Source organism: Channa argus, chromosome 10, assembly GCF_033026475.1.
Source record: "Channa argus isolate prfri chromosome 10, Channa argus male v1.0, whole genome shotgun sequence".
Classification (NCBI taxonomy): domain Eukaryota; kingdom Metazoa; phylum Chordata; class Actinopteri; order Anabantiformes; family Channidae; genus Channa; species Channa argus.
The window spans coordinates 24,686,898-24,708,873 of record NC_090206.1 but is presented as its reverse complement, the minus strand read 5'-3'; the positions used below and the strand labels follow the sequence as shown (position 1 = coordinate 24,708,873).

Genomic DNA, 21,976 nt, shown 5'->3' with positions numbered 1-21,976 from the left:
ATAAACGTAACATATCCACATAAAAAGACATGAACATACACAAAGAGTAAGCAAAGAGGTATCTGTGTGTGCAGTGTGTCGCTAGATGACAAACGGCAACAGTGCGTGCGAAGAAGCAGCTACACAAGCAGATCTGGCAGGTCACACTGAGGACGGCAGGTCCTGTGGGAGCGGCTGTCACCGCAGTGCTTCAATCTTCATCTTGTCGCTTCACCTTTTCATTCTCTTGTCCCCTTGTGTCGTCTTTGGTCGTCCCTGCCTCGCTGTCTTACAACCCACGGGGAAAGAGATGTGACAAATTGCCACACGCACATCAACCTCCTTCATTTCCAGTGTGCGAGAAGTCACGCACCAGAACAAACACAGGGACAAGACACACACCTGCTCTACAGAAGTGTCCAACGGGTAATGACGTCCGTGACGATGAATGACCCGAAGCTCCAACTACCCCACTAACGACCAACACGACGTAGTGTAACTGATTACTCAGCTCGCCATGTGAAATGCATTTTGGGAGACACGTAGTGCTGCCATGCATCAGAGAAGACAGAGCAGACAGTGCATCACAGCGTCCCAGTTTCCTGTCCACCACAACATTAGCATCGCCAAGTGTTGTTACTGTGACTGATGTATGTGCTTGTAGCCAAATGAAATGCTGGATGCTGCCATGAAGTATATAGAGCCTCAGTGTGCAGCATAGCAGTTATCACAATGGCCTTGGACTGAATTCTATTTCCTGCTACGGAAGAGAAATTGAGGCCAATCTCTCTCCTATTCCTCACTGCAGAGTTTGTTTAGACTGGAAACAGCTACAGATCTCTGGTGGAGGCAACAAAATGGGGTTAAAAGTCTATTATACAGAAAGTAGTGTTGCAGTCAGGGAAAAAAAAAAAAAAAATATCCCAAAGTAAATTCTCTCCTGCCTGCGAGAAAGGACAGATGCTACACAAGCTTAGAGGCATTTCACACACTGCCATGCACACAAACACAGTCGGAGTCGACACCAGCAGAAGGTGACTCACAGGGGGCTAAACCGCTCGTCAACAACCACCACACAAACACGGCCACCATCACTAACCACCTCTGCTTTCTTTCCCTGTGTCAAGTTTGTGAACAAGACACACAGACGCACACGCTGCCACATGGTGTGTTTACACTGGATGTGAAGCAGCTCTACAAGCAGTCGTGCTGCTCTAAATGAAACCTCAACTATTAAACCTATTTTCTCATTCAGTTGCTGATATTGTGTATAAAACATGCTACTCGGTAAAAGATATTTATTTAAATTATGAATAAATCAAAAATGATGTGTAACTGGGCCTCGGCGAGTGTGTAAAGCAGACACCATTGTACTGTCTTTGGACCTGACCGTGTGAGCATTATCCCATTTTTCTACACCAAAAAAGATCAGGTCAAAATAAGTTGACCAAGTTCTAAGGCACAAATCGACTTATTGTGGTTTTGAAGTGAATTACGAAAAGTTTCCCATTGCACCACGAAGGCATCTGCTGCTTCAGGCAGCATTTTATCAAATCCAAACTTCTAACTCGGCGGCGTAGTTTTCCTGTTATTTCCCTGGTGCCAATTGATTTTCGGCCCTGAAATCTTTGTAGTTGAAAGAGACGAATTCAGCCACAAAAATCCAAAGTACATTTCAGCCATTTCAGTGTCCTCTGCTACTGTGATTACATCAAGTATTTCATAAAGAAAAACATGGTGTTTCTAACCATAAAGCCCATAAACAAAGCAGGGTTTTTAATTTTCTTTCTTGCTGTGTGAACTACTACCGTGTGTCTGTGCATATAATTGAAATAAAATACAGTATTTAATGCATCTCTAATGTCTAACCCCACATTGTGTGTCTGTTAATCTTTTAATAAAGTTTATTTATTTTTAGCACTTTAAGACAAACACATTATGTCAGACTAACCAAACATGACATCACCCTCTCTGGCAGTGTTAATACTGTAGTGTGTAAACCGTTTTGAATTGCAGCCAACTTAACCGTGTGTGTGTGTGTGTGTGTGAACAGTGAATGTGTATACAATCGCTGTGATTATGCATTCACGGGACGCGTGTATGCGTTATTCATATATGCAGTGGTGTTTTGGAGATGTGCATTATGGGTACTTATCCCACGCTTGGTGGGCAGAGCCGATGCTTCCAGCACTGACAGCCAGTCTTAAGGGGCTGTTTGGGTTAGTGACAGCGAGATGGGAAAACTCTCACAGTAATCCGGTCTTACTGAGGCTATTTATAGACAGCAGACCATGCACTCTGCACAGGGAGGAGGCCGGCGGACTGACCGACTGCTGTGTTTCATCCCTGAATGCAAAGTTGATCAACTCACACCAACCGGATGAAGCAAAACCTAATTACTCCAAGAGGGTGAAAAGCCGTTAGTATCTCTTTTTTCCAACAGTTTGACTGACTGATGAGTCAACGGCTCAGGTGAGGGCTCAGGTCGACGGGTTACAAATACTGAGCCTTCGACTTAACGGCTGGGTGGTTTTCATTCACAGCAGCTCTGGTCTTTGTCAAACACAAAGCTGTGTGCATAGAAATGCAATGTGCAATGGTGACGGATGCATTGTATATGCTTACATTCACATTATTATCTTAAGAGGCTCATGACTCATTCAACACAAAGTAATTATGTAGTAAAACTAGTGCATTCAGAATAAATCTGGTGCTTGTGGCCTTCATGTTCTCCCTGTGTGTGTGTGTGTGTGTGTGTGTGTTCCTCAGAATCCTCCAACCCTCCTAAGACATGCCGTTAGGTTAATTATTGATACGTGAATGTGAGCGTGAATGGTTGTCTCTCTGTGTGTGTGGTCCTGTCACCTCAAGTCAACTTTTCATTTTTCATGCACAAAAGCAATTCACATCAGCATCAAAGCCGATTGATCATTATTATGAAATGAACTCAACACAAATTACTATATTACTAACGTCAAAGATGAAACTTTGAAAGACGCTTTTATCTTAGGTGCTTTACAATGTTGCTTCTCATTCACACACACACACTCACACACCGATGGCACTGGCTGCCATGCTAGGTGCTCACCTCACCCACCCAAAGTCTCGCCCAGAGACACTGCGACATGTAGTAAGGAGGGCCTGGGATTTAAACCGCTGACCCTGTTGTTGGTGAACAGCTGCCTTACCGACCATAACGCAACCACGTTACAATTAGAACAACAATTACAACAAGTCATTTTCCTCCATAGCAGACACTATTAACAACCAGCGGGTTCCGTGTTCTGCTTCAACATGTAGCCAGGAGGCTCTGCATTGGAACCACTCACCCTGTGGTTTGTAGATGGCTCTAGCACCTGATCTACTGCCCCACTTTGCTACAGTAGGCTTTACAATCTGCTCCACGACAACACCCTCTGTCCTGAGACCTTCAGATCCAAGAAGGAACTTCCCACCTCTAGGGAGAATGGGTGGACTAGCAAAAGCAAAGTCAGGATGTGTTGTAGGACCGACAGGCCTACAATTGCTTATTAGCAAGAAGCCTACTGCGAAGAACAATATGGACCATCTTCTGTCCAGCTTCTCCTGCTGGATCTGTTGCTGCCATTTGTACATGTCTTTGGTCTCATTTATTGTGGACTTTCTTTTTTTTTTTAAGCTCTGCAATACTTTGTAAAGGCAGCTCAACCCTGTGAAATCTGCGAAAGCTGTGTTGCTTAGATAAAGAAAATCAGCTTTCATCACAGAGAAAAGGCTAAAGATTCAGCAGCTTGTTAGTCACAGCAATCAAGTGGATTCGATCTGTGAGTCTTTTTATGTCCCTGTGTTTTACCTATTTGCAGAATGAATCTACTTTAATCTCTTTCTGGCTTCATCTTTGTTCCTTATATTTGAAGGCTGAGCTTTTGATTTCTTTGCTCAACTTTTTCACTTTCACAAGTCAGCGGCTCTGCCTGACTTTGCTCTCCAACTTTAGTGAAAGTGTTTCCTTATCTTCTGTTTCACTGTTGTTGTGTGTCTCCTGTTCTCGTGTGGTTTTGTGTCTAATGGAAACACCGTTTGATTTCCGTGACTTATCTAAACCCCTTTCTGTGATCCTCTGTTTGCCTTTGATGGTTATGGGAACTTTAAATGTACAAAGTCAGTTTTCCCCCGAAGGCTTTACCTCAAGGAGCTGTAAAGAATATAATATACATGCTTTAAAACTACAAACATTTAATATTGTGTGATTCACAAAATATGTTGCAATGGAACATAATGAATAACTTCTTGCGTCAGTCTACACTGCTGGTGTGTTAATACTCTTATTAACAGGGGAGTGAATTCATAGTATCGATGATAATAACCTGGTGAACCTAATTAACATCTGAGTAAAAATTCCATAACTCATTTCTACCACGGCAAAGTCACATAGCCTCAGTACCTCTATTCATGTAAATATAAAATGCACATTAAATAAATAATAGTCGTGACATTAAGCTGTGAGTGAGTTTAGGAAGAAAAGAGATTATAGAGGTTGGAGTGTGGAAGCTGCCAGAGAACTCCACAAGAAAACATGCTCACTTATTAAGTTATGGGATAAATCCGTTGAAATGTTTAGCCAAACATGCAGATATTGTTTAAAAGTATTGATTCCAATTAGCAAGTAACTCGCTATGATTAACACAAACTAAACTAAATGGGATAATGTGGGCAGAAATAACAGTACTGTTTTCCTGATGCTCGTTTAGCTAATTTGTCTCTTCACTCAGCAATTCATTTCATTTGCACTTGAAAATTGCACCGTCAAGCTCTCAACAAACAAAATCAGTTTATCAATCTTAACGGAATTTATATTTCACTTTTTATATCACAGATTAATGCGATTCAATGTGCTTTTACAGATGCCTGAAAGTTAAAAGTTGATAAAAAGGTCTATTAAGCAAAGACAATGATGATACAGAAATTGGAAACGGGGGCAGTAAGAAATACGAGTACGAGGCCATAGGACAGCAAACAATGCGCACAAATAAAAGATTAAAGGTGAAGCAACACTTCATCATAAGAGAACCTGTGTTAATGGCACCACAATTAACTGGTGGCAATAAAAGAAATTTCTGTTGACAGCACTACATTTTACAGAAAGTAAGATGTAACAACTGAATGTCCATAAAATAAATATACCAGTAAAAAACAAAGGTATGAAAGGGGCTTTTTGCCATCAAAGAACATTATGTGTTCAACAAATTGGATTCATTTGCTATTATAACTTATTCTACTGAAAGACCCAGATATACTGAGCCAAAATAGGTTTTCTGTTTTAGAGGATTTACAGTAATTACGTCTATTTAGCTTTTCATAGAGATACATGCATTTCATAATCATTCTTTATCAATTCTACGTTTCTCAACCACCTTTCGTGAGAAACGGCAGTGCTAAATAATTTTTTAACAAAAGTATAACTAAATCTTTAATCTTGTGTCCCCTCCCCCCATCAGGAAAATCAAGACCAACTACTTCATCGTGTCTCTGGCTTTTGCCGACCTGCTCGTATCTGTGCTGGTAATGCCATTTGGTGCCATCGAGCTGGTCCACCAGCACTGGATCTACGGCGAGACCTTTTGCCTGGTCCGGACGTCGCTAGATGTTCTGCTGACGACAGCGTCCATACTACACCTGTGTTGCATCGCCCTGGACCGGTAAGAGGCTCTGGTGGTATATGTGCACGTGTGCTGGTTTGATTTGGAGTAGCGGTACAGGTCCATTTTTCACTTTCTATTTGACTTGATGTGCTGTGTTTTGTGAAAGAGTCACCTCCCAGTAAATACTTCATCTTTATTTCACTGCACAGCGAAGGGGCATAGCTTGGATTTATGTGATCAATATCGGTTGTTTCAGTGTGACGGTCTTGTCTGAAGTAGTTGGCCTGGATATTAAATAGACTAAACAGACACCGGTGATCAACACTCTGAGCTCCACAGAGTCCATGTAATGTCCGAACAGAGCAGCTAATTGTTAAGAGAATTCACAGCGCGTGAGGGAGATGATGTTTCTATCATGTTTCGCTGCGATGTAAACAACACACTGATTTCTTTTGTGCATTCCACACCATGTCCACCCACCAGACCCCATCCTTCACCCAAACCAGAGTATTTCAACTAGGTGAGAACGTGACTGACACAGACAATCTCTTGATGCATGTTTGAACACACACAGTCGCACAATGTGATGTTATCTGATTAAAGCAATGTCCTTCATTTTGAGGGCTCTGATAATAACTGCAGTGAGATGACTTCCATCCTGATACCATGGACTTTGTGAGATATAGACTGGTACAGTTATTTTTATTGCCTCTGCAGCCGCACTAATAGAAGAAAAAATTACTTTGACTTTTATAAACCAGCGGACAACTTTCAGTATGGCAGTGGACATAAACGATACAAACTGCAAGAAAGCACCATAAAAATGACTCCTTCATGCTCCCTGATGTACGGTCTGTGTCTATATCAATGTAGAATTTGTATCCGAGTGGTCAGCACACAGGACTCCAGGCTTGTGTTTTCAGGTCTCACAGCTTCCAAGCTTCTGTCGCCGTGTGTATCTCAGCAGTATAGATAATTAGTAATTAATTATCAACAACATTATAAAGGTGAGATAAAGCTGCAGTGTTACTGAGGAAACACAGTCCTGTTATAAGCCGTTTTGAGTTTGGCAAGACTTCATAACACTCTTCATTCTTGCTTTTTATAAAGGTTTGCGATGACAGAGAGACACAAAAGATTGAAAATATTAATTCTGGCATTGGATTAACTCTTACACGAGGGAGACATGTGATGCACCAGGATTTGATCACTTTAGGACCAACACTAGCCCGAAGGCTGCTAATGTGATTCAGGGGTGGGGCGTCTTCGTGAGTCACCCCAGCTGGATGCTGAGAGAATGTTGTGATCTGCTTCTTCTGTTTTTCATTTAGTAATGATGTGCCCAAGGTTAGAAAACCTGCAAAACCTGCACAATCTCTCGCTGTATCTTGTACCGTAAGAACAAAGGTTGAATGCACGATATATTTCGAATGTTCTCGTTCAGTGTGTGTTCGTATGTGTTTTAATGCATGACGCTGATGGAGTAAACACGAGAGCATTTTCCAAACAATACAAAAGAAAAAAGCAAAGCGGACTAAACGTGAAAAAGGAAATTTCCTTGCTCTAAGTATCTGCCTGGAGAAGCCTTGCACTCTGCAGCCATCACATCCCAAAACAGCACAACTTCTGTTACCGATTTACAGTCCAGTGAGGCAATTAGCCTTCATTACCCCCAGGTTCCCCGTCCCCCAGTGAATCATAGCACATCTGCCTCAGACTGTGTCATTCTCCTGCACCTGACTGAATCCTGCTCTCAGTGTTGATGGGGATGTTTTCTGAATGAATCGTTGCCTTTGCCTGACTGCTTAGTGCTGATAAAGGTCATTGCTCGGTCTCTAAATAAGCGGATGCTATGATATACACTATGTCAAGAATCTACAAAGTTAAAGTGAAAAATGTCAGTGTACTCAAGGAATGTCTGCATGTCTGTGCATTTGGCATTATCCCGCTCTGGGTTAGTAAACCTGGTTGAAGAAATCAGTTGTGAGTTGTACTGTGTACTGTTGCTGTATTTCGAAAATCACGTTTGTTCAGTTTTACTTTTGCTCACTGTGCTGCTGGATTCCAATATTTAACTCACCAGCTTGGTGCATTTTTGCTGCTTGTTACTCAGCAACCACCGTTGACGTGCTCTCAGTGCTGAACTGATTAGATTTTTGTGGTCAAAGATCACATGTGTGTCCCATTCTCTTCAGTGGTGAATCTCAGAAACGCATCGAGGGAATTTGAATGACATCTGGCACAATTGTCCACTACTATTCAGAATCTTTTCATTCTTTCAAACTTAGATGGCTTTTTGCAGCTGACATAAAATTATTTGCCCTAATAAGAAGAGATTAACCTGCAGCTGTTTCATAGATGAGGGAAACATTTCTAGCTAGTGTTAGAAATGTGGTAGATCACGTAATGAAAAGAGCATTAAGTAGCTTTAAGTATCTGTATCACTGACTCAGGGTTTTTCTTTCAGTTAACTGAAAGTGAAGTGTGTAAACCATCAAGTTGTAATTGCAGGTTGGAGAATCCCGTCATGTTTGTGCGTTTTTTTAACAAGTGACAAACTTTGACAGCCTCAAAGTTTCTCCTTTTGGTAAAACTGCAAAATGAGAAGGAGAATTAATGAAACTGTCACTCAGCTGCAGCCAAATGTAAGCGAATCCCCAAAGTGTAGAAAGCCCAGATTAATTTTGTGTGTGTGTGTGTGTTCCGCAGAATATCCCAGTGTACACACACACACACACACACACTCCCACATAAATACTTTTATGCTGCTCAAAAACAAAGATGGATTAAAACAATTACGGCACGATTCGCATTGGATTTGTTGGTAATCCCACTTTATTATCATTACTCCTGAACCATTACCTCTTGGTTTAGGAGTCTGCCAGAGTTAGATACATGCTCTCACAGTAACACACAAATAAGGAACTTTAGATTTGTAGAGGAGAGACAACAGAAACATGTTGTCATGCAGTGGACATTTTTAAAATTTTAATCAACCAGTAGTTGTGGGTCCTTAAGGGACTATTCACTACACATATTATACATATTTTATAATATAATCTAAAGATTTTGTCCCATTCCAAATATGCAGCGTAATATTTTTATAATTTCAACATCTATTTGGACACTTTATCGCTGCTCAAATTTTCATGGTGAAATTTAAGTTTCCTTTACTTGCGCAAATGTTAAAAACGGATCATAATTCAATTTTAATAATTAAAAAGTACTAGCTTAATTAAAAAGTTTCTACAAAGATAATCGGTTTTGGCTGAAACTTTGAGTGTGTTTTAATAGAACTTTATACATTTTTATAATTTTTATAGCTGTAGATCAAAAGGGGTCCTGGTGGCTCAGTGCTAGAGCATTAGTTTAACCTCTGAGGCTGTTTTTGACTCATGGTTTGGTTTTAGATCTGCCAACACGACTTTAAGCTGAGGAGCCAGCAACAATCACCTGACGGTGCAAAGAAGTGGTTTTGTTAGACGTTGCACTGGCTGATGCAACAGTACTTTAGATTTTATTTGAGAGGAAATTCTTGACTTGCTGGATATCCCATGAACAAACCAGACGTTTGAGAAGCCTTAAGCACCAAACAGAAACCTTACGTAAAGAGTAGCTCAAGAGGTCAGCAGAAGCTGTGTACCAGCGACGCTGCATACACAACTGTCATGCTCGTGGGCACTTCAAGGCGCAGGGAGAAATAAGGAAAGACTAGACTTCTAAAAGTTGCATCATGAGCCTGAAAAGGTTAGAAAGAGAATTGCTCTGAGGACTAACAGAGGGACTTGCACACAAAGATGGAAGGGTTAACAAAAGAAACAAAAGCCAAACAAAAAATGTGGACCCTGGTAATTTCTCAGGCCAGCAAACCAGTAAAAGCTTCAGCATTGTAAACTAGTGTTTACTACCTCTGGCTGTTTTGGCATTTGGCCACCACATCTCTGCGACCTTATCTCAGCTCGGAGATGACTCGGCCTGTTCTTATTTCTGACATATCATAAAGCACTGCTTTGTTTGGTCCCTTTGCCTAACATGGTAATGTTTAGGATACACGTTAGCATCAGGGATTGACGCTCGCAGCTTTCAATGTAGTACAACTCTTCAATATTTGACGCTTAAAGGAATGATGTAGATTATAAACTGAAAGTTTTGTAGGGTGGTGAATTGTACAACAAGACACAGGACTTTTCCAGAGGAGACCAGGGTTCGACACGTTGTGCACTTTATTAATGCATGTGGTTGATTTAATGAGGAAGTACGTGTGTGCTGTCGTCACTGCTTGTAGTTTTTTGAGAACCCTCGACGTAGCTGGTCGTCAGAGCAGCGCTGCATCACCGTGAGTGACCTCATACACATGCACCGAAACAATGGCAAATGGAGGGAATGTTCTTTATTCTTGGTTTAAGCTTTTTTTTTTCTTTGTTTGTTTAAAAATGAAAGCATCACAATGAAAGGCTGCAGAAAAAGAGTTTAAGAAATAAGACAATGAGACGCAGTGGTAGTGATTCCTGTCTTTGACCCATAAGTAGTCTGCACTGTTTTCACGCCACCGTTGGGTATCACTTCTGAAAGCTTCAGGCCTCAGTGGAGGTGACACTGAAAAAGTTCTTGGTGCTAGGTAATATCCACCACTTTGGTCTGATAGAAAAGCAAAAATGGTGAGTAGAGTCGAGTCGTACTAATCGACGGAAAACCACATTTATTTCTCCTGAACATGTACAGTAGCCTCCAAAAGTGTTGGGACAGCAAATCAAATTAATCTGTTTTTGCTTTACATTGACATTTGGTTTGAAGATCAAATGATTTGTACCATAATCATATCTCTTCCAAAATGAACTTTTGGGAGCTTTCATCTGATTTATTTATGTTAAACCCAGCTGTCTGCAGTGCACTAAAACGCATATGAATTTGCTTTATGGGTCCATTACTTTTGCAGAGGACATTATGCACTGAGCTGAGGATAAAGAGGCAGCTGCATAGATAAAAAAAAAAAAAAAGAAGTTAGTTTACTCCCAGCCGCCTTGAAGATGCCTTTGAGCTTTAATGCCTGACCTTTTGGGAAAGGCAGAGCAGAGATACTGAACAAAGAGCCCCCTCCCTTATTGATTTTATACCCTGAAGATGTCCATTAACAAGACAAAGAATCTCTGCTTATATCAGGCTGGAAAAGCTGTGAACGCTCTCAAGCACGATGTAGCTTTGAGGAACCACAGAGGTCAGTCGACCTTTCACGTCGAAATTTCAGGATTTTATCACACTGTGACAAGCTTGTCACTGGTCTCCTCACCTCTGTGGGGCAGCTGGAGTTGGAACTGAAGCGCTGGCCTCCAGACAGCTTTTGGTAGTTCTGGTTTTGACAGCTGATGGGTTCAGAAGCCCAGGCCTGCTGCCGTTCAGGTTCTGAAGAGAAACTATAACATGTCAATACAAACTGCAAGCAGCACGTGCAGAGACGGACAAAGCATCGTCAAATACACCAGCACAAACACTTCTTTTATCGAGAAGTTAAGATTGTGTTTTCAAACGACTCTATATAAATATTATTATTAATATTAATCAGTGCTGATGAAGTATGAAGATGCATTTCTCACTACATCAAAAATATTTTAGAGGACATTGTCATTTTTATGGGTTTGCTAAAGAATCAATATGCCTTGAACAAAGTACACAAGGGATCACTAACAGGACTTGAAGCCCTGTATGTGTGCAGCTTTTACCACACAGGAATTGTCCTGTGCCCATTAGTCTTATGTCTGCTGTCCCCTTTTGTCCAAACAGCCAGCCAATCAGTGAACAGCTTTATGTGACAAACTGTGCAGCATAATCATTGCCAGTCTGACACTTTGCCTCTTTGAGTAAAGTTATTTTGAAGCATAGTGGCCCCAAATGTTGCAGCCCACCTATGTCTGTGTGAGCAGCCCGTTTTCACTCCAGAGGGGTCAAAAAGCACCGCTTTGTCCAGTCCCTTGGGTGTTACATGCTGAAGCTTAGGGTTCCCGTTTCCGATATATGATGCTTCAATATTTGACACCTACAGCAATGACGTAGAATATAAAGTGAAAAAGTCTCAGTGGGGCAGCAACATGTTGGTGTGAGCCTTCACTTTTCAAATTGCATAGAATATCTAGAAATGCAACAACTGACAAGAGACCAGGCTGTTATTTGCTAAATGTAGCATTACTCTCTTGACTTGCTACTATGGCAGATGTGTCATTACCTCCTAATGACACATCTGAGTTTGCTTCTGTCGTAGCCGTGAGTGTTGTTTTTACACCAGCGAATCAACACTTTGTTCTTTTTGAGGAGTTAATCTGTTTACCACTAAAAATCAATACCACCACTAAGTGGGTAATTGGATGGCGGGGAAGCTGTTACATTGCTTTTTGACACAAAGGAGAGCGATCGGCTTTTACAACTCAAACTTTTTGACGGCTGCATAAGAAGCTGGTTTCTGGTGTTTATGCTTTTCATGGAAGAGGTGAGGGGAAGATACGGAGGGCTTGTGGATGTCATTTGTAGCTTCCAGCTACGAATGCGATTTTATTAGAGCAAAATGAAGAAAATAACTGACCAGCAGAGGAAGCCACACTTTTCTCCAACATATTCTGAATCTCTGAGAGGAAACACGTGTCAGCACAGCAGATTATAAGGAAAGAGCATAAACACACAAGGAAACAATGAAAACACCGAACCATTCGGAAGAGAAAAAAACTAAATGACAAACACATTTTTTTAGAGCAACCAAATGTTCCCTCATTTCATGTCACTGCATTTATTTCACTGTGTTCAGTGTGTGGAAACTGTTGCAGTGATGCTGAAAAGCGAAGGCTGTGTCGAGCTGTTGACGACGAGCTACAGGAAGGAACACAGCGCGACGTGCACGTGAACGTGGAGGACGAAAATATGTCAGACAGCTTGTGTCAGGACACTTAACGATTGGTCATGTTTGTGGTGGTGACAGCCATCTTTTTTCCTTCAGAGCAGCAAAGTGAGTATTTAAATAAGTTTGGCTCAGTCAGCTCTTGAGGATATTCAGCCAGAGATCTTCTGTCGTCTGCCAAAGACTGTTGCTTAACGTTCTTTTTGAAAGACCCATTTCCAAGCACCTAGTATTTTTTTTTTTTTCCTCTCTCTCCACATGCACATTGACAGCGAGCGACTGTGCTGGAGATTGAATCACAGAAAGAACAAGTCCGACCTCATGATGAATGAGTCACCAAATTATTCTAATGTATTATTTTTAATCTTCTAAAATGTGTTCAATTATTATTATTAAAATGTAAAATAACATTTCATATATGTGAATAACCTGTTAAGAATTCAGAATTCAGATTTTGACTTGCTTCACTTTGTCCAATTCATCTTATGTCCTACTAGGAAGACAGAATTTTAGGTTGTTTTTTTTTTTATTACACCGGAGCATTAAAGGCTTGTTTTAAATTTTCAGCCAATAATCTCAATAAGATCAATAAAACCAACAATTAAGCCTTTCAATTGACATCTAATATCTGCCTAGTTTCGTATGTGCCATATGGACCTTTGGCTGTGCTGCAAAAGATAAAGTCAGACAAATTGCTTCATTAGATGACACATTTCTTCCTTCAAAATGCAAAAAATGTTCAAAAAATGTAAAAAAAACAATGATTTGCAGATTTGTGAGATCTCCATTGGAATCGTGGGGAAACTTCTTACATTATATTCTGCACATATGAATAAAATAATGCAGGTTACAGATGGATGGACACTCCCCATAGGTAGAGATGAAGCATTGCTGCTTTGCTGTCTGTCTGGGGATTGTTGAAAATATTATTCATTCAGAGACTGACTGACCATCACCTCAGTTGAAATTGTTTTTTACAATAATTCTACAGTAGACTTTAAACGCACCTTCAGACTGGAATAGCTACATGTACTGCTTGTCAAACTCCCATTAATAAAACTGCAATCAATGTCAGACCCTACGGTGCAATCGGAGAGGTGCTTTTTGCATAATGAATGCAGGATGAGTCACTGCACTGTATTTTGATTGCTTGGTTTGTGTGATTCGAAGCAGCGCACATGTTGCAAAATGTTGGTTCTAAATCTCTGAGCTTTGCTGCAGGCTCCGGACCAGGCATCCGTGTACGTGTCTCTCAGTGAAGCAACACAAGTGTCATTAATTACCATGTTGTGTCCAGAAAGTCAAGACGGCATGAAAGTGAGCCAGCATGCACAAACCACCTGGACGCTGAGATCAACACAGCTAAATGGAATTGAGCCATTTCATTGTTTCCACCTGTGCTGTTTCTACAGTGACATGTCAAACTGTCTTCTGTGACTTTCTGTGACCACTCCTGTTCCCTCATCACAGTCTTAGCTTCGTGTGGCCTTTCTTCTCAACAAAACGATTCTGGCTACACACGTAGATTTTGTATTTATCTCACAGTCGCTGCTGAAACCGACAAAAATGTGGAAACACTGTTGCCAGCATCTGTTGCCTCCAGTGTTTCCTGCTGCTTTGGTAGATAACACAAGAATGTGTATGAGTCGGGGAAAAGAGCGGGATACCAAGAGACAAGATGGGGAAATGAAGAAAACAAGGGCAAAAATGAAGAATATTGAAAATAAGCTGACAGCTGCAGCATTCATTCATATTCATTCATTGTAAACTGGAAAAGGCTTGAAGGAGCGGAATGGAAATCAACAAAGGCCAAAAATACAAGACGCTCCACAAGGATGCTCCAACACAAAGGGGTTCAGTGAAGCTGCTACCCTGCACACACAGCCGAGATAAAGTGACAGCCAGGAAACGGATACATACAGATACATCGCATGCTCTCGGCTTTGTGCCGGATCACGCACGTGATTACGGATGTTGTCAATTGTCAATGTTGGAAATGTGTAATAAAACCTGGGTTATTTGCAGTAACGATGCTAATAGGAAGAAATGCACATCCAAGTAAATATAAAATAAGCAATGTATTATCACAAACGGTGTGTTTCAAATCAGATAAAATCTGAAGGAAAAAGAAGGATCAGCCTGGTTGGAATCCTTATTTTTTTTAATGAAACATAACTGCAACTTGACGTCCTAATTTTTAAACGTATCATATATATATATATATATATATATATATATGCACTGCCCTGCATTTGGCCCCAAAAATTCTCTCTTGGCAAAATTACTTTTGGTAATTTGATTATTGTTCTAAATTAGGAAAAGCAATTGAGATGCTTACACCTTATTATTGATGCACATTAGCAGTAGAGACTTTACATGATGCATTTTTATTTGGAGTACGAACAGTGTTCTAATTCTACTGTCTGAGAAGAAATTGTCATTGTAGCGTAAAGAAACAGTACTGTCAATAGAAAAAGATGAAATCCCAGCTTTTCTAAGGCTGATGAATTACTCCACGTGGGTCAGCAAAGTGCCTTAGGCAGTAATTCATAGTTCTTCACACTGAGACCCAGCGCTTCTGTTTGGTGTGACCAGGTACTTAATCACGTTAGGTTGGCTCCAGATAGCTTCCATGAAATTGGTCTTCTCCAGTGGCTCCACTGACATTTAAATACCAACCAACCAGCCAAGCATTTTGATGATAGGTGGTGTTGATGTATTTCTTAACACACCTTCTTGTCTGTAGTAGAGATTAAAGAGCTCAAAATATAGACGTTTGATTTCTCACACGTGTTATTTCTCTTTTTTTTTTTTATCCACTCATTTGTAAAATAAGATTCAAAACAAAGAAAATAACTTCAAAATAAGTCGTAATGATGCAGTGGTAAACTTTTCTACTGATGAAGGCAATGTGCCTCAAATGTCTCAAACACTTGAAGCTTGAGTCTTTGGTGCGGGCTGCACCTCCTTTTTTAAAATTCAGGGCTTAATCTTGACGCTAAAGTAACACTACATCAGTTATACTGTGATTTTATTGACTAAACCAAATTAACACTTTTAAACTTGTTAAAATAAATTCAAGAAATTTCCAGAAAAAAAAACCAAGCAGCAAAGTTGACTGGCGTCTGGATACCCACATGTACACTAGTCGCACCCACCCACTTTCATATTATATTTATGACTCACTGCTCTGCTTGACCCAATGGAATCCAAAGGAACCTTTTTTTGCAAGCAAAGATGGCGGCAGAAGCTGTTTCGCTTGGCAAAGATGGGCTTAAGGCAAAATTTTCAATAAGATCCAGGCAGCTTTTACAAATTGTTGATATAAAGAGAAATAAAGGAATATTTCAAATGATTTCATACGGAGGGTAAGAAGTTTGTATTAAAGCCCCTTTGTAGGACAAAGAAGTTGTTGGAAGTGTAAATAAACCAAAAGTTTTTAGAAATACTTACTTTTGTACAATTTGGCCATTTTTAACTGAGCTACACGGTGGCTGTTGCTAAGCCAGTCGTCCAGGAACTACAGGGTTCAGTGGTTCGATCCCCGGTCCATCCTGGCTACATGTCAGAGTGTCAACACACTTAATATACTTTGAAGGTTGTGTTGGAAATAAAAACAAACCATTTGCATTATTTGGAAACGGATTTATTCGAACAGCAAAAATGAATTAGAAAAGAATTAATATAAAGCTGTTTTTGGTTCATAATCATAACATGTATTGGGGAGTTGAATGCAACATACTCTGGGTTTGGCTCCGGAACTGATCAGACGGAAACCATGCTGATGCTCAGGAAATGCTGCCATGACCCCTTTTCAATGCGTGTGTCCATCTATGGATGGATACTTCTGCTTCTTTATGAGTGCGCACACAAACTGTGCAAGTGTGTGTATACATGTGGACACAAAAGAAGAAGTCGTACTTGTGTAGGACACTGAGGGGGGGGGGCTTCATTGAGTCCTCCACCTCCAACACTTAAAGAATCAATCTTCAACCTTTCAACACAAACTATTTTGGGAATTCAGATAGAGAAAAGGGTCTATTGACCTTTTTCTTTTTAATGTCACAGCACATGTGGACCACAGACAGCATACACTCCAAAGTACTGATGGCTGTGAAATGCCACGCACTGCCAGTCGGTAATGAGGAAGGATCATAGCAGTGGAGGCAGCAGAATATCCACAGTGAGTGACGATGGGATAAACTGGATTAAGTTTTAATACTGCCGCAGCAGAGCACAGTGCTCAGTCAACCGTCAGAGGATGAGGGAAGGGTATAAAAATGTGTAATGTAGCTTCCATGGAGTGGATGAGTTTGGGAATTAGACTTTTAGGTGTAGCAGGGCTGCAACTGCATTATAGAGAATTATGTAACAGATTTATTTAACTATTGTTATTTTATGATTAATCCAGTATTTAGATTTGGACTAAGCTCATTAATTGTCTTTTTGAGACCTACCTACACCCTTACTTCAGTCAACTTTGACACTATCTATGTCCAGCACGTTTACTGAAGTGCAGTACTTGAGTAGAATTTTGTGGTACTGGAACTCAAAGGGCGACTTCAACAAATTTCAACTTTCTCTAGTTGGCTTTAGTTGAGGAAGTTGAGCAACAAGACGACCTAATCTGAACTGAAGGATTCAAGTCATCCAGAGGCATTTTTCAGCTAAAAGTTGAGAAATATTTCAATATAGTGAATTCAAAGGGAAGTTTAATGGCATTTACTATGTGCATGTATTGCGCAAACTAGAACCCAACGAAGCAAGTTCTCAGTTTTCAGATGAGGATTGTTAATTAAGAACCTAATAATTATCCCACTTCTGCATCCGGACGAGACTGCGACAGTTGTTATCAACAGTGTATTTATAATATGTCTTTTTGTACAGGGGTCATTGCCATGTTAAAATGGGAAATGTTTTTCCTGACTGATGACACAAAGTTGCAAGCACATTGTATGAAGTAGCTGTAATTAATGCTACATCATGAATATTTCCCTTTAATTGGAACCAAAGGGATTTTTGGCCACAAACTATTGCCCATTCTGACAATCACATGCAGCGCATTCAGTTTTGCTCCTGTTTTTTTTTTCCAAATCTAATTATGTATAGGACAGTCCCTGTACACACTGTCTTCAGCGGTCGATTGTAGGACAAGTCACCGTAAGGGCCACTGCAGCTGACAAACACGTCCTGTCTCAGGGCAAACTGACAATTTAATAGATCTAAGAAGAAGAAATCAGGCTGTTGGCACAGATGAGTGAGAGACATACGCTGAGCGTCCTCCTTTTCTTCCCTCACTAATGAGGTTTATAGATGAAGAGATCGGAAAGACTTGCTGATTTATAAAGGAGGGGCAGGCGTACAAATGGAAAGTTTAGTAAGATGTTTAAGTCAAAGCAGAGCTAAATGGAGAAAAGGAGGCAACAAAGGAGTGAAGGGAGGCCGGGACTGAATGAGAGAGTGGGTGATGACGTAACACAGGAAAAGACACAGAGACAATAAAAAAATGAGATTTTTTGAAAGTGTTTAGTGATTGTTGGTTAGCATATTTCTGCAGAAACTAGCAAACACATTCTTGTCTGGCCAACAAACCTGACAATAAAAGGAAAAGAGAAGGTATGACAATAACGACAAAACGTTTTGTATTATGTATTAGTCTAATCCTACTGTCAATATGTAACAACAACTGTTTGCCTGGTTACAGCAGATATGCAATGACATACAGAATAACAACGAATGGACGATGTTAACCTGTTACTATAGTAGAAATATGAATGAAAGCACCGTTTGAATCCTTTGGCAATATGTCACCTGCCGTCTGCCTGTGTTGTACAGATAAACTGATGGAATTATTGGCCTTGACCTTATTTAATCTCCTTTCTCTCATCGCTCCTTAGGTACTACGCTATCTGCTGCCAGCCTCTGGTCTACCGGAACAAAATGACGCCAATGAGAGTGGCTCTGATGATCGGAGGCTGCTGGGTCATTCCCACCTTCATCTCTTTCCTGCCCATCATGCAGGGCTGGAACAGCATAGGCATTGATCACCTGGTGAGAACCGTACTGTTTGTGTGTGTGTGTGTGTGTGGACACGGGAAAGGATTTAATGAAAACCCAGGGTTGGTATTTTGATGGCTGGTGTAAGAAATAGTATAAAAAGTTGAACATAACATGTTTTACACCAACATTATAAACCCACATGCACTGAAAAGCAAATTGCAGTCTTGAGGAGCATTGTTTACAAGAAGGAAGCGATGCTTCATGCGTTGCTATGGGAACAGCATCAACATGCCAGCCACAGAGACAGAAGTCACTGACACCACAGCCACAGCTGTTTTTATTTCACTATAAAAATGTAAAGTAGGTTCTAGACTGAGGTTTGGTTAATGTCAAATAAAATGCAAGAAGTAACAGAAAAAAAAAAATAAGATTCACTTTGAAGTCACAATTTGGGGTCAGAATGACCTTAAATAAGAAACCTGATTGGATTAGGGAAAAAAAATACAGCTTGAAGGTTCATACAGGACTTAGAAATTTCATTTAAGGTCCACTACTTTTCATTTCTGACAAGAGTTACTAACCCAGATGGTTAACCCACAGAAAACCCTGCTCTTGTCGGGGCTTCCGAATCACCTGTTACAGGCCCAAGTGTCTCAGTCGCCGCGGTAAACACAGTGGTCAGCTGATGAGCATGGTGAATCCGCGTAAATGGAGGATGCTTCTTCGGGACCAAACAGGATTGGTGCTGGTGAGCGCTCTTGTCGAACTTTTACCGACTGGATGCTCCTACTTTGACTCCCTGTGGACGTCAGACTGTGGAGGAGACATAGGGTCTGTTTGTAAAAATGATTTTAAATCTTCATTCTTTCCAGCTTTGAGCTGGGTCACTCTGACCCCAATCTACCAACCCCCCATGACTCTTGGCTGGAATTATGCCTAATTATGATCCTGCCCTCATTGTCGATGATTTTAATATACATGAGTGTTGCCCTGATTAACCGCTGGTGAGAGACTTTTTAGCTTTTATTGACTCTTTTCATTTGGTGCAATGCCTGTGTGATCCCACACACAAACAAGGTCATATATTAGGTCTTGTTCTCTCTCATGGTTTGTCTGTACTTAGAAATCTGTATCAATGTCTTTTCTGATCACATGCCCATTTTATCTGATGCTGGTTTTTCCTGCGCAGCAGTTAGATCATGCGCTCCTGCTCAGCTTTTGGGGATATTTAACTCTTCCACTGCTGGTCAGTTTTCTGCTGCTTTCGACCAGCTCTGTTGCTGATACGGAGGAGCTTAGCTCCTAGTTTCACTCCTCCTGTTGCGCCATGCTGGACTCTGTGGCCTCATTAAACAACCATGTAGCCTAAGGCTAGACCTGAGCCACAAAGCTCATTTCAGGTCTCATTTCAAAAGGACTGCCGGCGTCATTATCAGAATACCGTTAGGCCAAAAGACAATACCTTTTATTATGGTCTCTAATGAGTCCGAACCCACGTGTGTTACTTAAGACAATTGACTCTTCTAAATCCTCCACGGTCTGTTTGAAAGCATCTGCTGAGATTTGCAATTCCTGCACTTTTTCATTAAGAAGGTTGTTACCACAATCTCAGCTCCTGCCTCTGACCCCTCTGGCTGTGTCCTTTGCCTGGCTGTGTTTGATAAGTTTGAGCCTGTGACTCTCTCATTTTTGGAGGAAGTGATTGGCCAGATTAAGCCCCCTGGCTCCCCTTGAGATGCTGTCCCTCCTCATTTTCTTTAAGAGTTTTTTCCCCAGTGTGGGGCAGTTGGTTTTGGCCATTATTAACAGCAGTCTGTTTTTCTGGTGTCGTACCTGTACGTTTTGCAGTAGCGCAACCATTGCTTAAGAAACCTGGCCTCAGTCACACTGTGTCGGCCAATTTTAGGCCCATCTCCAAGCTGCCTTTCATTTCAAACATTTTTTAGAAAAAGTAGTTTATGTGCAGTTAAAGTCTTTTTTTTTTGGACGAGCAAAATGCTTTGGAGGTCTTTCAAAACCTAAAGTCCGGTCTTTAAAACCCTGCAAAGCGCAGAGTCAGCACTACTAAGGGTCCTTAATGACATCTTCCTGGTGATTTTATGATTATTGTTCTGCTTGATCTGACCATCACCTTTGATACAGTAGACCACAATATGTTAGTGTCTCAGCTACTCGCTTAGTGGGTACTCGTGTTACTGCTCTGAAATGGCTTAAGTACTATTTGTCTGACAGAACTATATGTGTGAACGTGCTGGTTCTAAATCTTCTTTGGCTCCTCTGTTATATGGGGAACACAAACAGGAAAGCACCTGTTCCTGGTTGTGTTCTCTTGTTTTATTTTTTATTTTTTTATTATAAAATGGTATTGTTTTAAGTATTGTTTTATAGTGTTTGTGTACAGCACTTTATTCAGCTGTGGTTGTGTTAAAGTGCTTTATAAATAAAGTTTCACTGCTGCTTTAGCCTTTACTGACACTTTGTCCCAAGAGCTTTTAATTTAAACAACTGAGAGGAAAAAAGGTCTCGACAACACAAAAATTATGCGAAACGGACAGTTGATTTTCAAGGGGCAACTTTGTGCATATTCTTAAATAAAATATTTTAAGTACTCAGAGAAGCATGTGAAGACACTTTAGTCACTATTAATGTTTCCCTCGTCTGAAAAACAGAGTTTCATCAAATAAATGCCAGAAGTGGCTCATTTTTGGCAACAGTATTGCACTCGTCTGTCCCTCCTTGCTTCCTAGCACACACACACACACACACACACACACACACACACGCAACTAGAGCCTAGAGTTAGTGCAGAGCAGTGGCGGCAGCGTTAGTGTCTCTCTCTGGGTCCAATTAAAGCTGTTAAATATTCACAGTATCCAGTCAGTTCTGGCTCAAAATGCGGCTCCAGACTGGAAACAAGCACAAAATAACTCTGATTGTCTGATTGGTCAGGGGGCCCAATTAATAACGTAACTCAAGTTCCGAAGTCTGTTTGTGGTCTGTTTAACTTGAGATTTTATTTTTAGAGTTGGTCGCTTACAGTTGATGCCAATGAAGAACTGAGGTTTTACCCAAACTGTCTCATTACCTTTAATAGATGTGGTTGTGTTAGACTGAGCAATGTTACAAATCACTGACCAGGACTGGCTCATGGTGAGGTTTTTGAACATCTTCCCGGAAGATATAAGTACATCTCCTGTTCCTCAGACTGAAGAAGCTACTTAGGTGAGTAGTAAAACGTTTCCAGCTAAGTAGGAACAAGACCGGTCGAAGTGACTCAACTTCCAGATTTTGGAAAGACCTCCAAAGATTGACTCACCAAACTGTTTTATTATGTAATTCTAAGACTTTAGAGGAGTTGGTGATGCTCACCAGGCTGGTATTAAAAGAAATTACTGAAGAGTTTAGGCTGGAGACTCCAGTATTCAACACCACTGCAACCCTTTCCCAAGAGAGGCAGACCAACAAAGGTCACATCAAGAACAAGTTGTGGTATACT

The 21,976-nt window shown here is 40.7% G+C and overlaps 1 protein-coding gene across 7 annotated transcripts in view; it reads left to right on the top strand.

The window, feature by feature from the left end:
• The window catches only part of htr4 (5-hydroxytryptamine receptor 4), a 139,588-nt gene that overhangs the window by 66,265 nt on the left and 51,347 nt on the right, over positions 1 to 21,976 (top strand). For all 7 annotated transcript variants that reach the window (XM_067519284.1, XM_067519291.1, XM_067519290.1 and 4 more), the window contains 2 exons: positions 5,457 to 5,657; positions 18,378 to 18,531. In XM_067519284.1, coding sequence (XP_067375385.1) covers positions 5,457 to 5,657; positions 18,378 to 18,531 — 355 coding nt within the window. The remainder of the gene's footprint in view (positions 1 to 5,456; positions 5,658 to 18,377; positions 18,532 to 21,976) is intronic.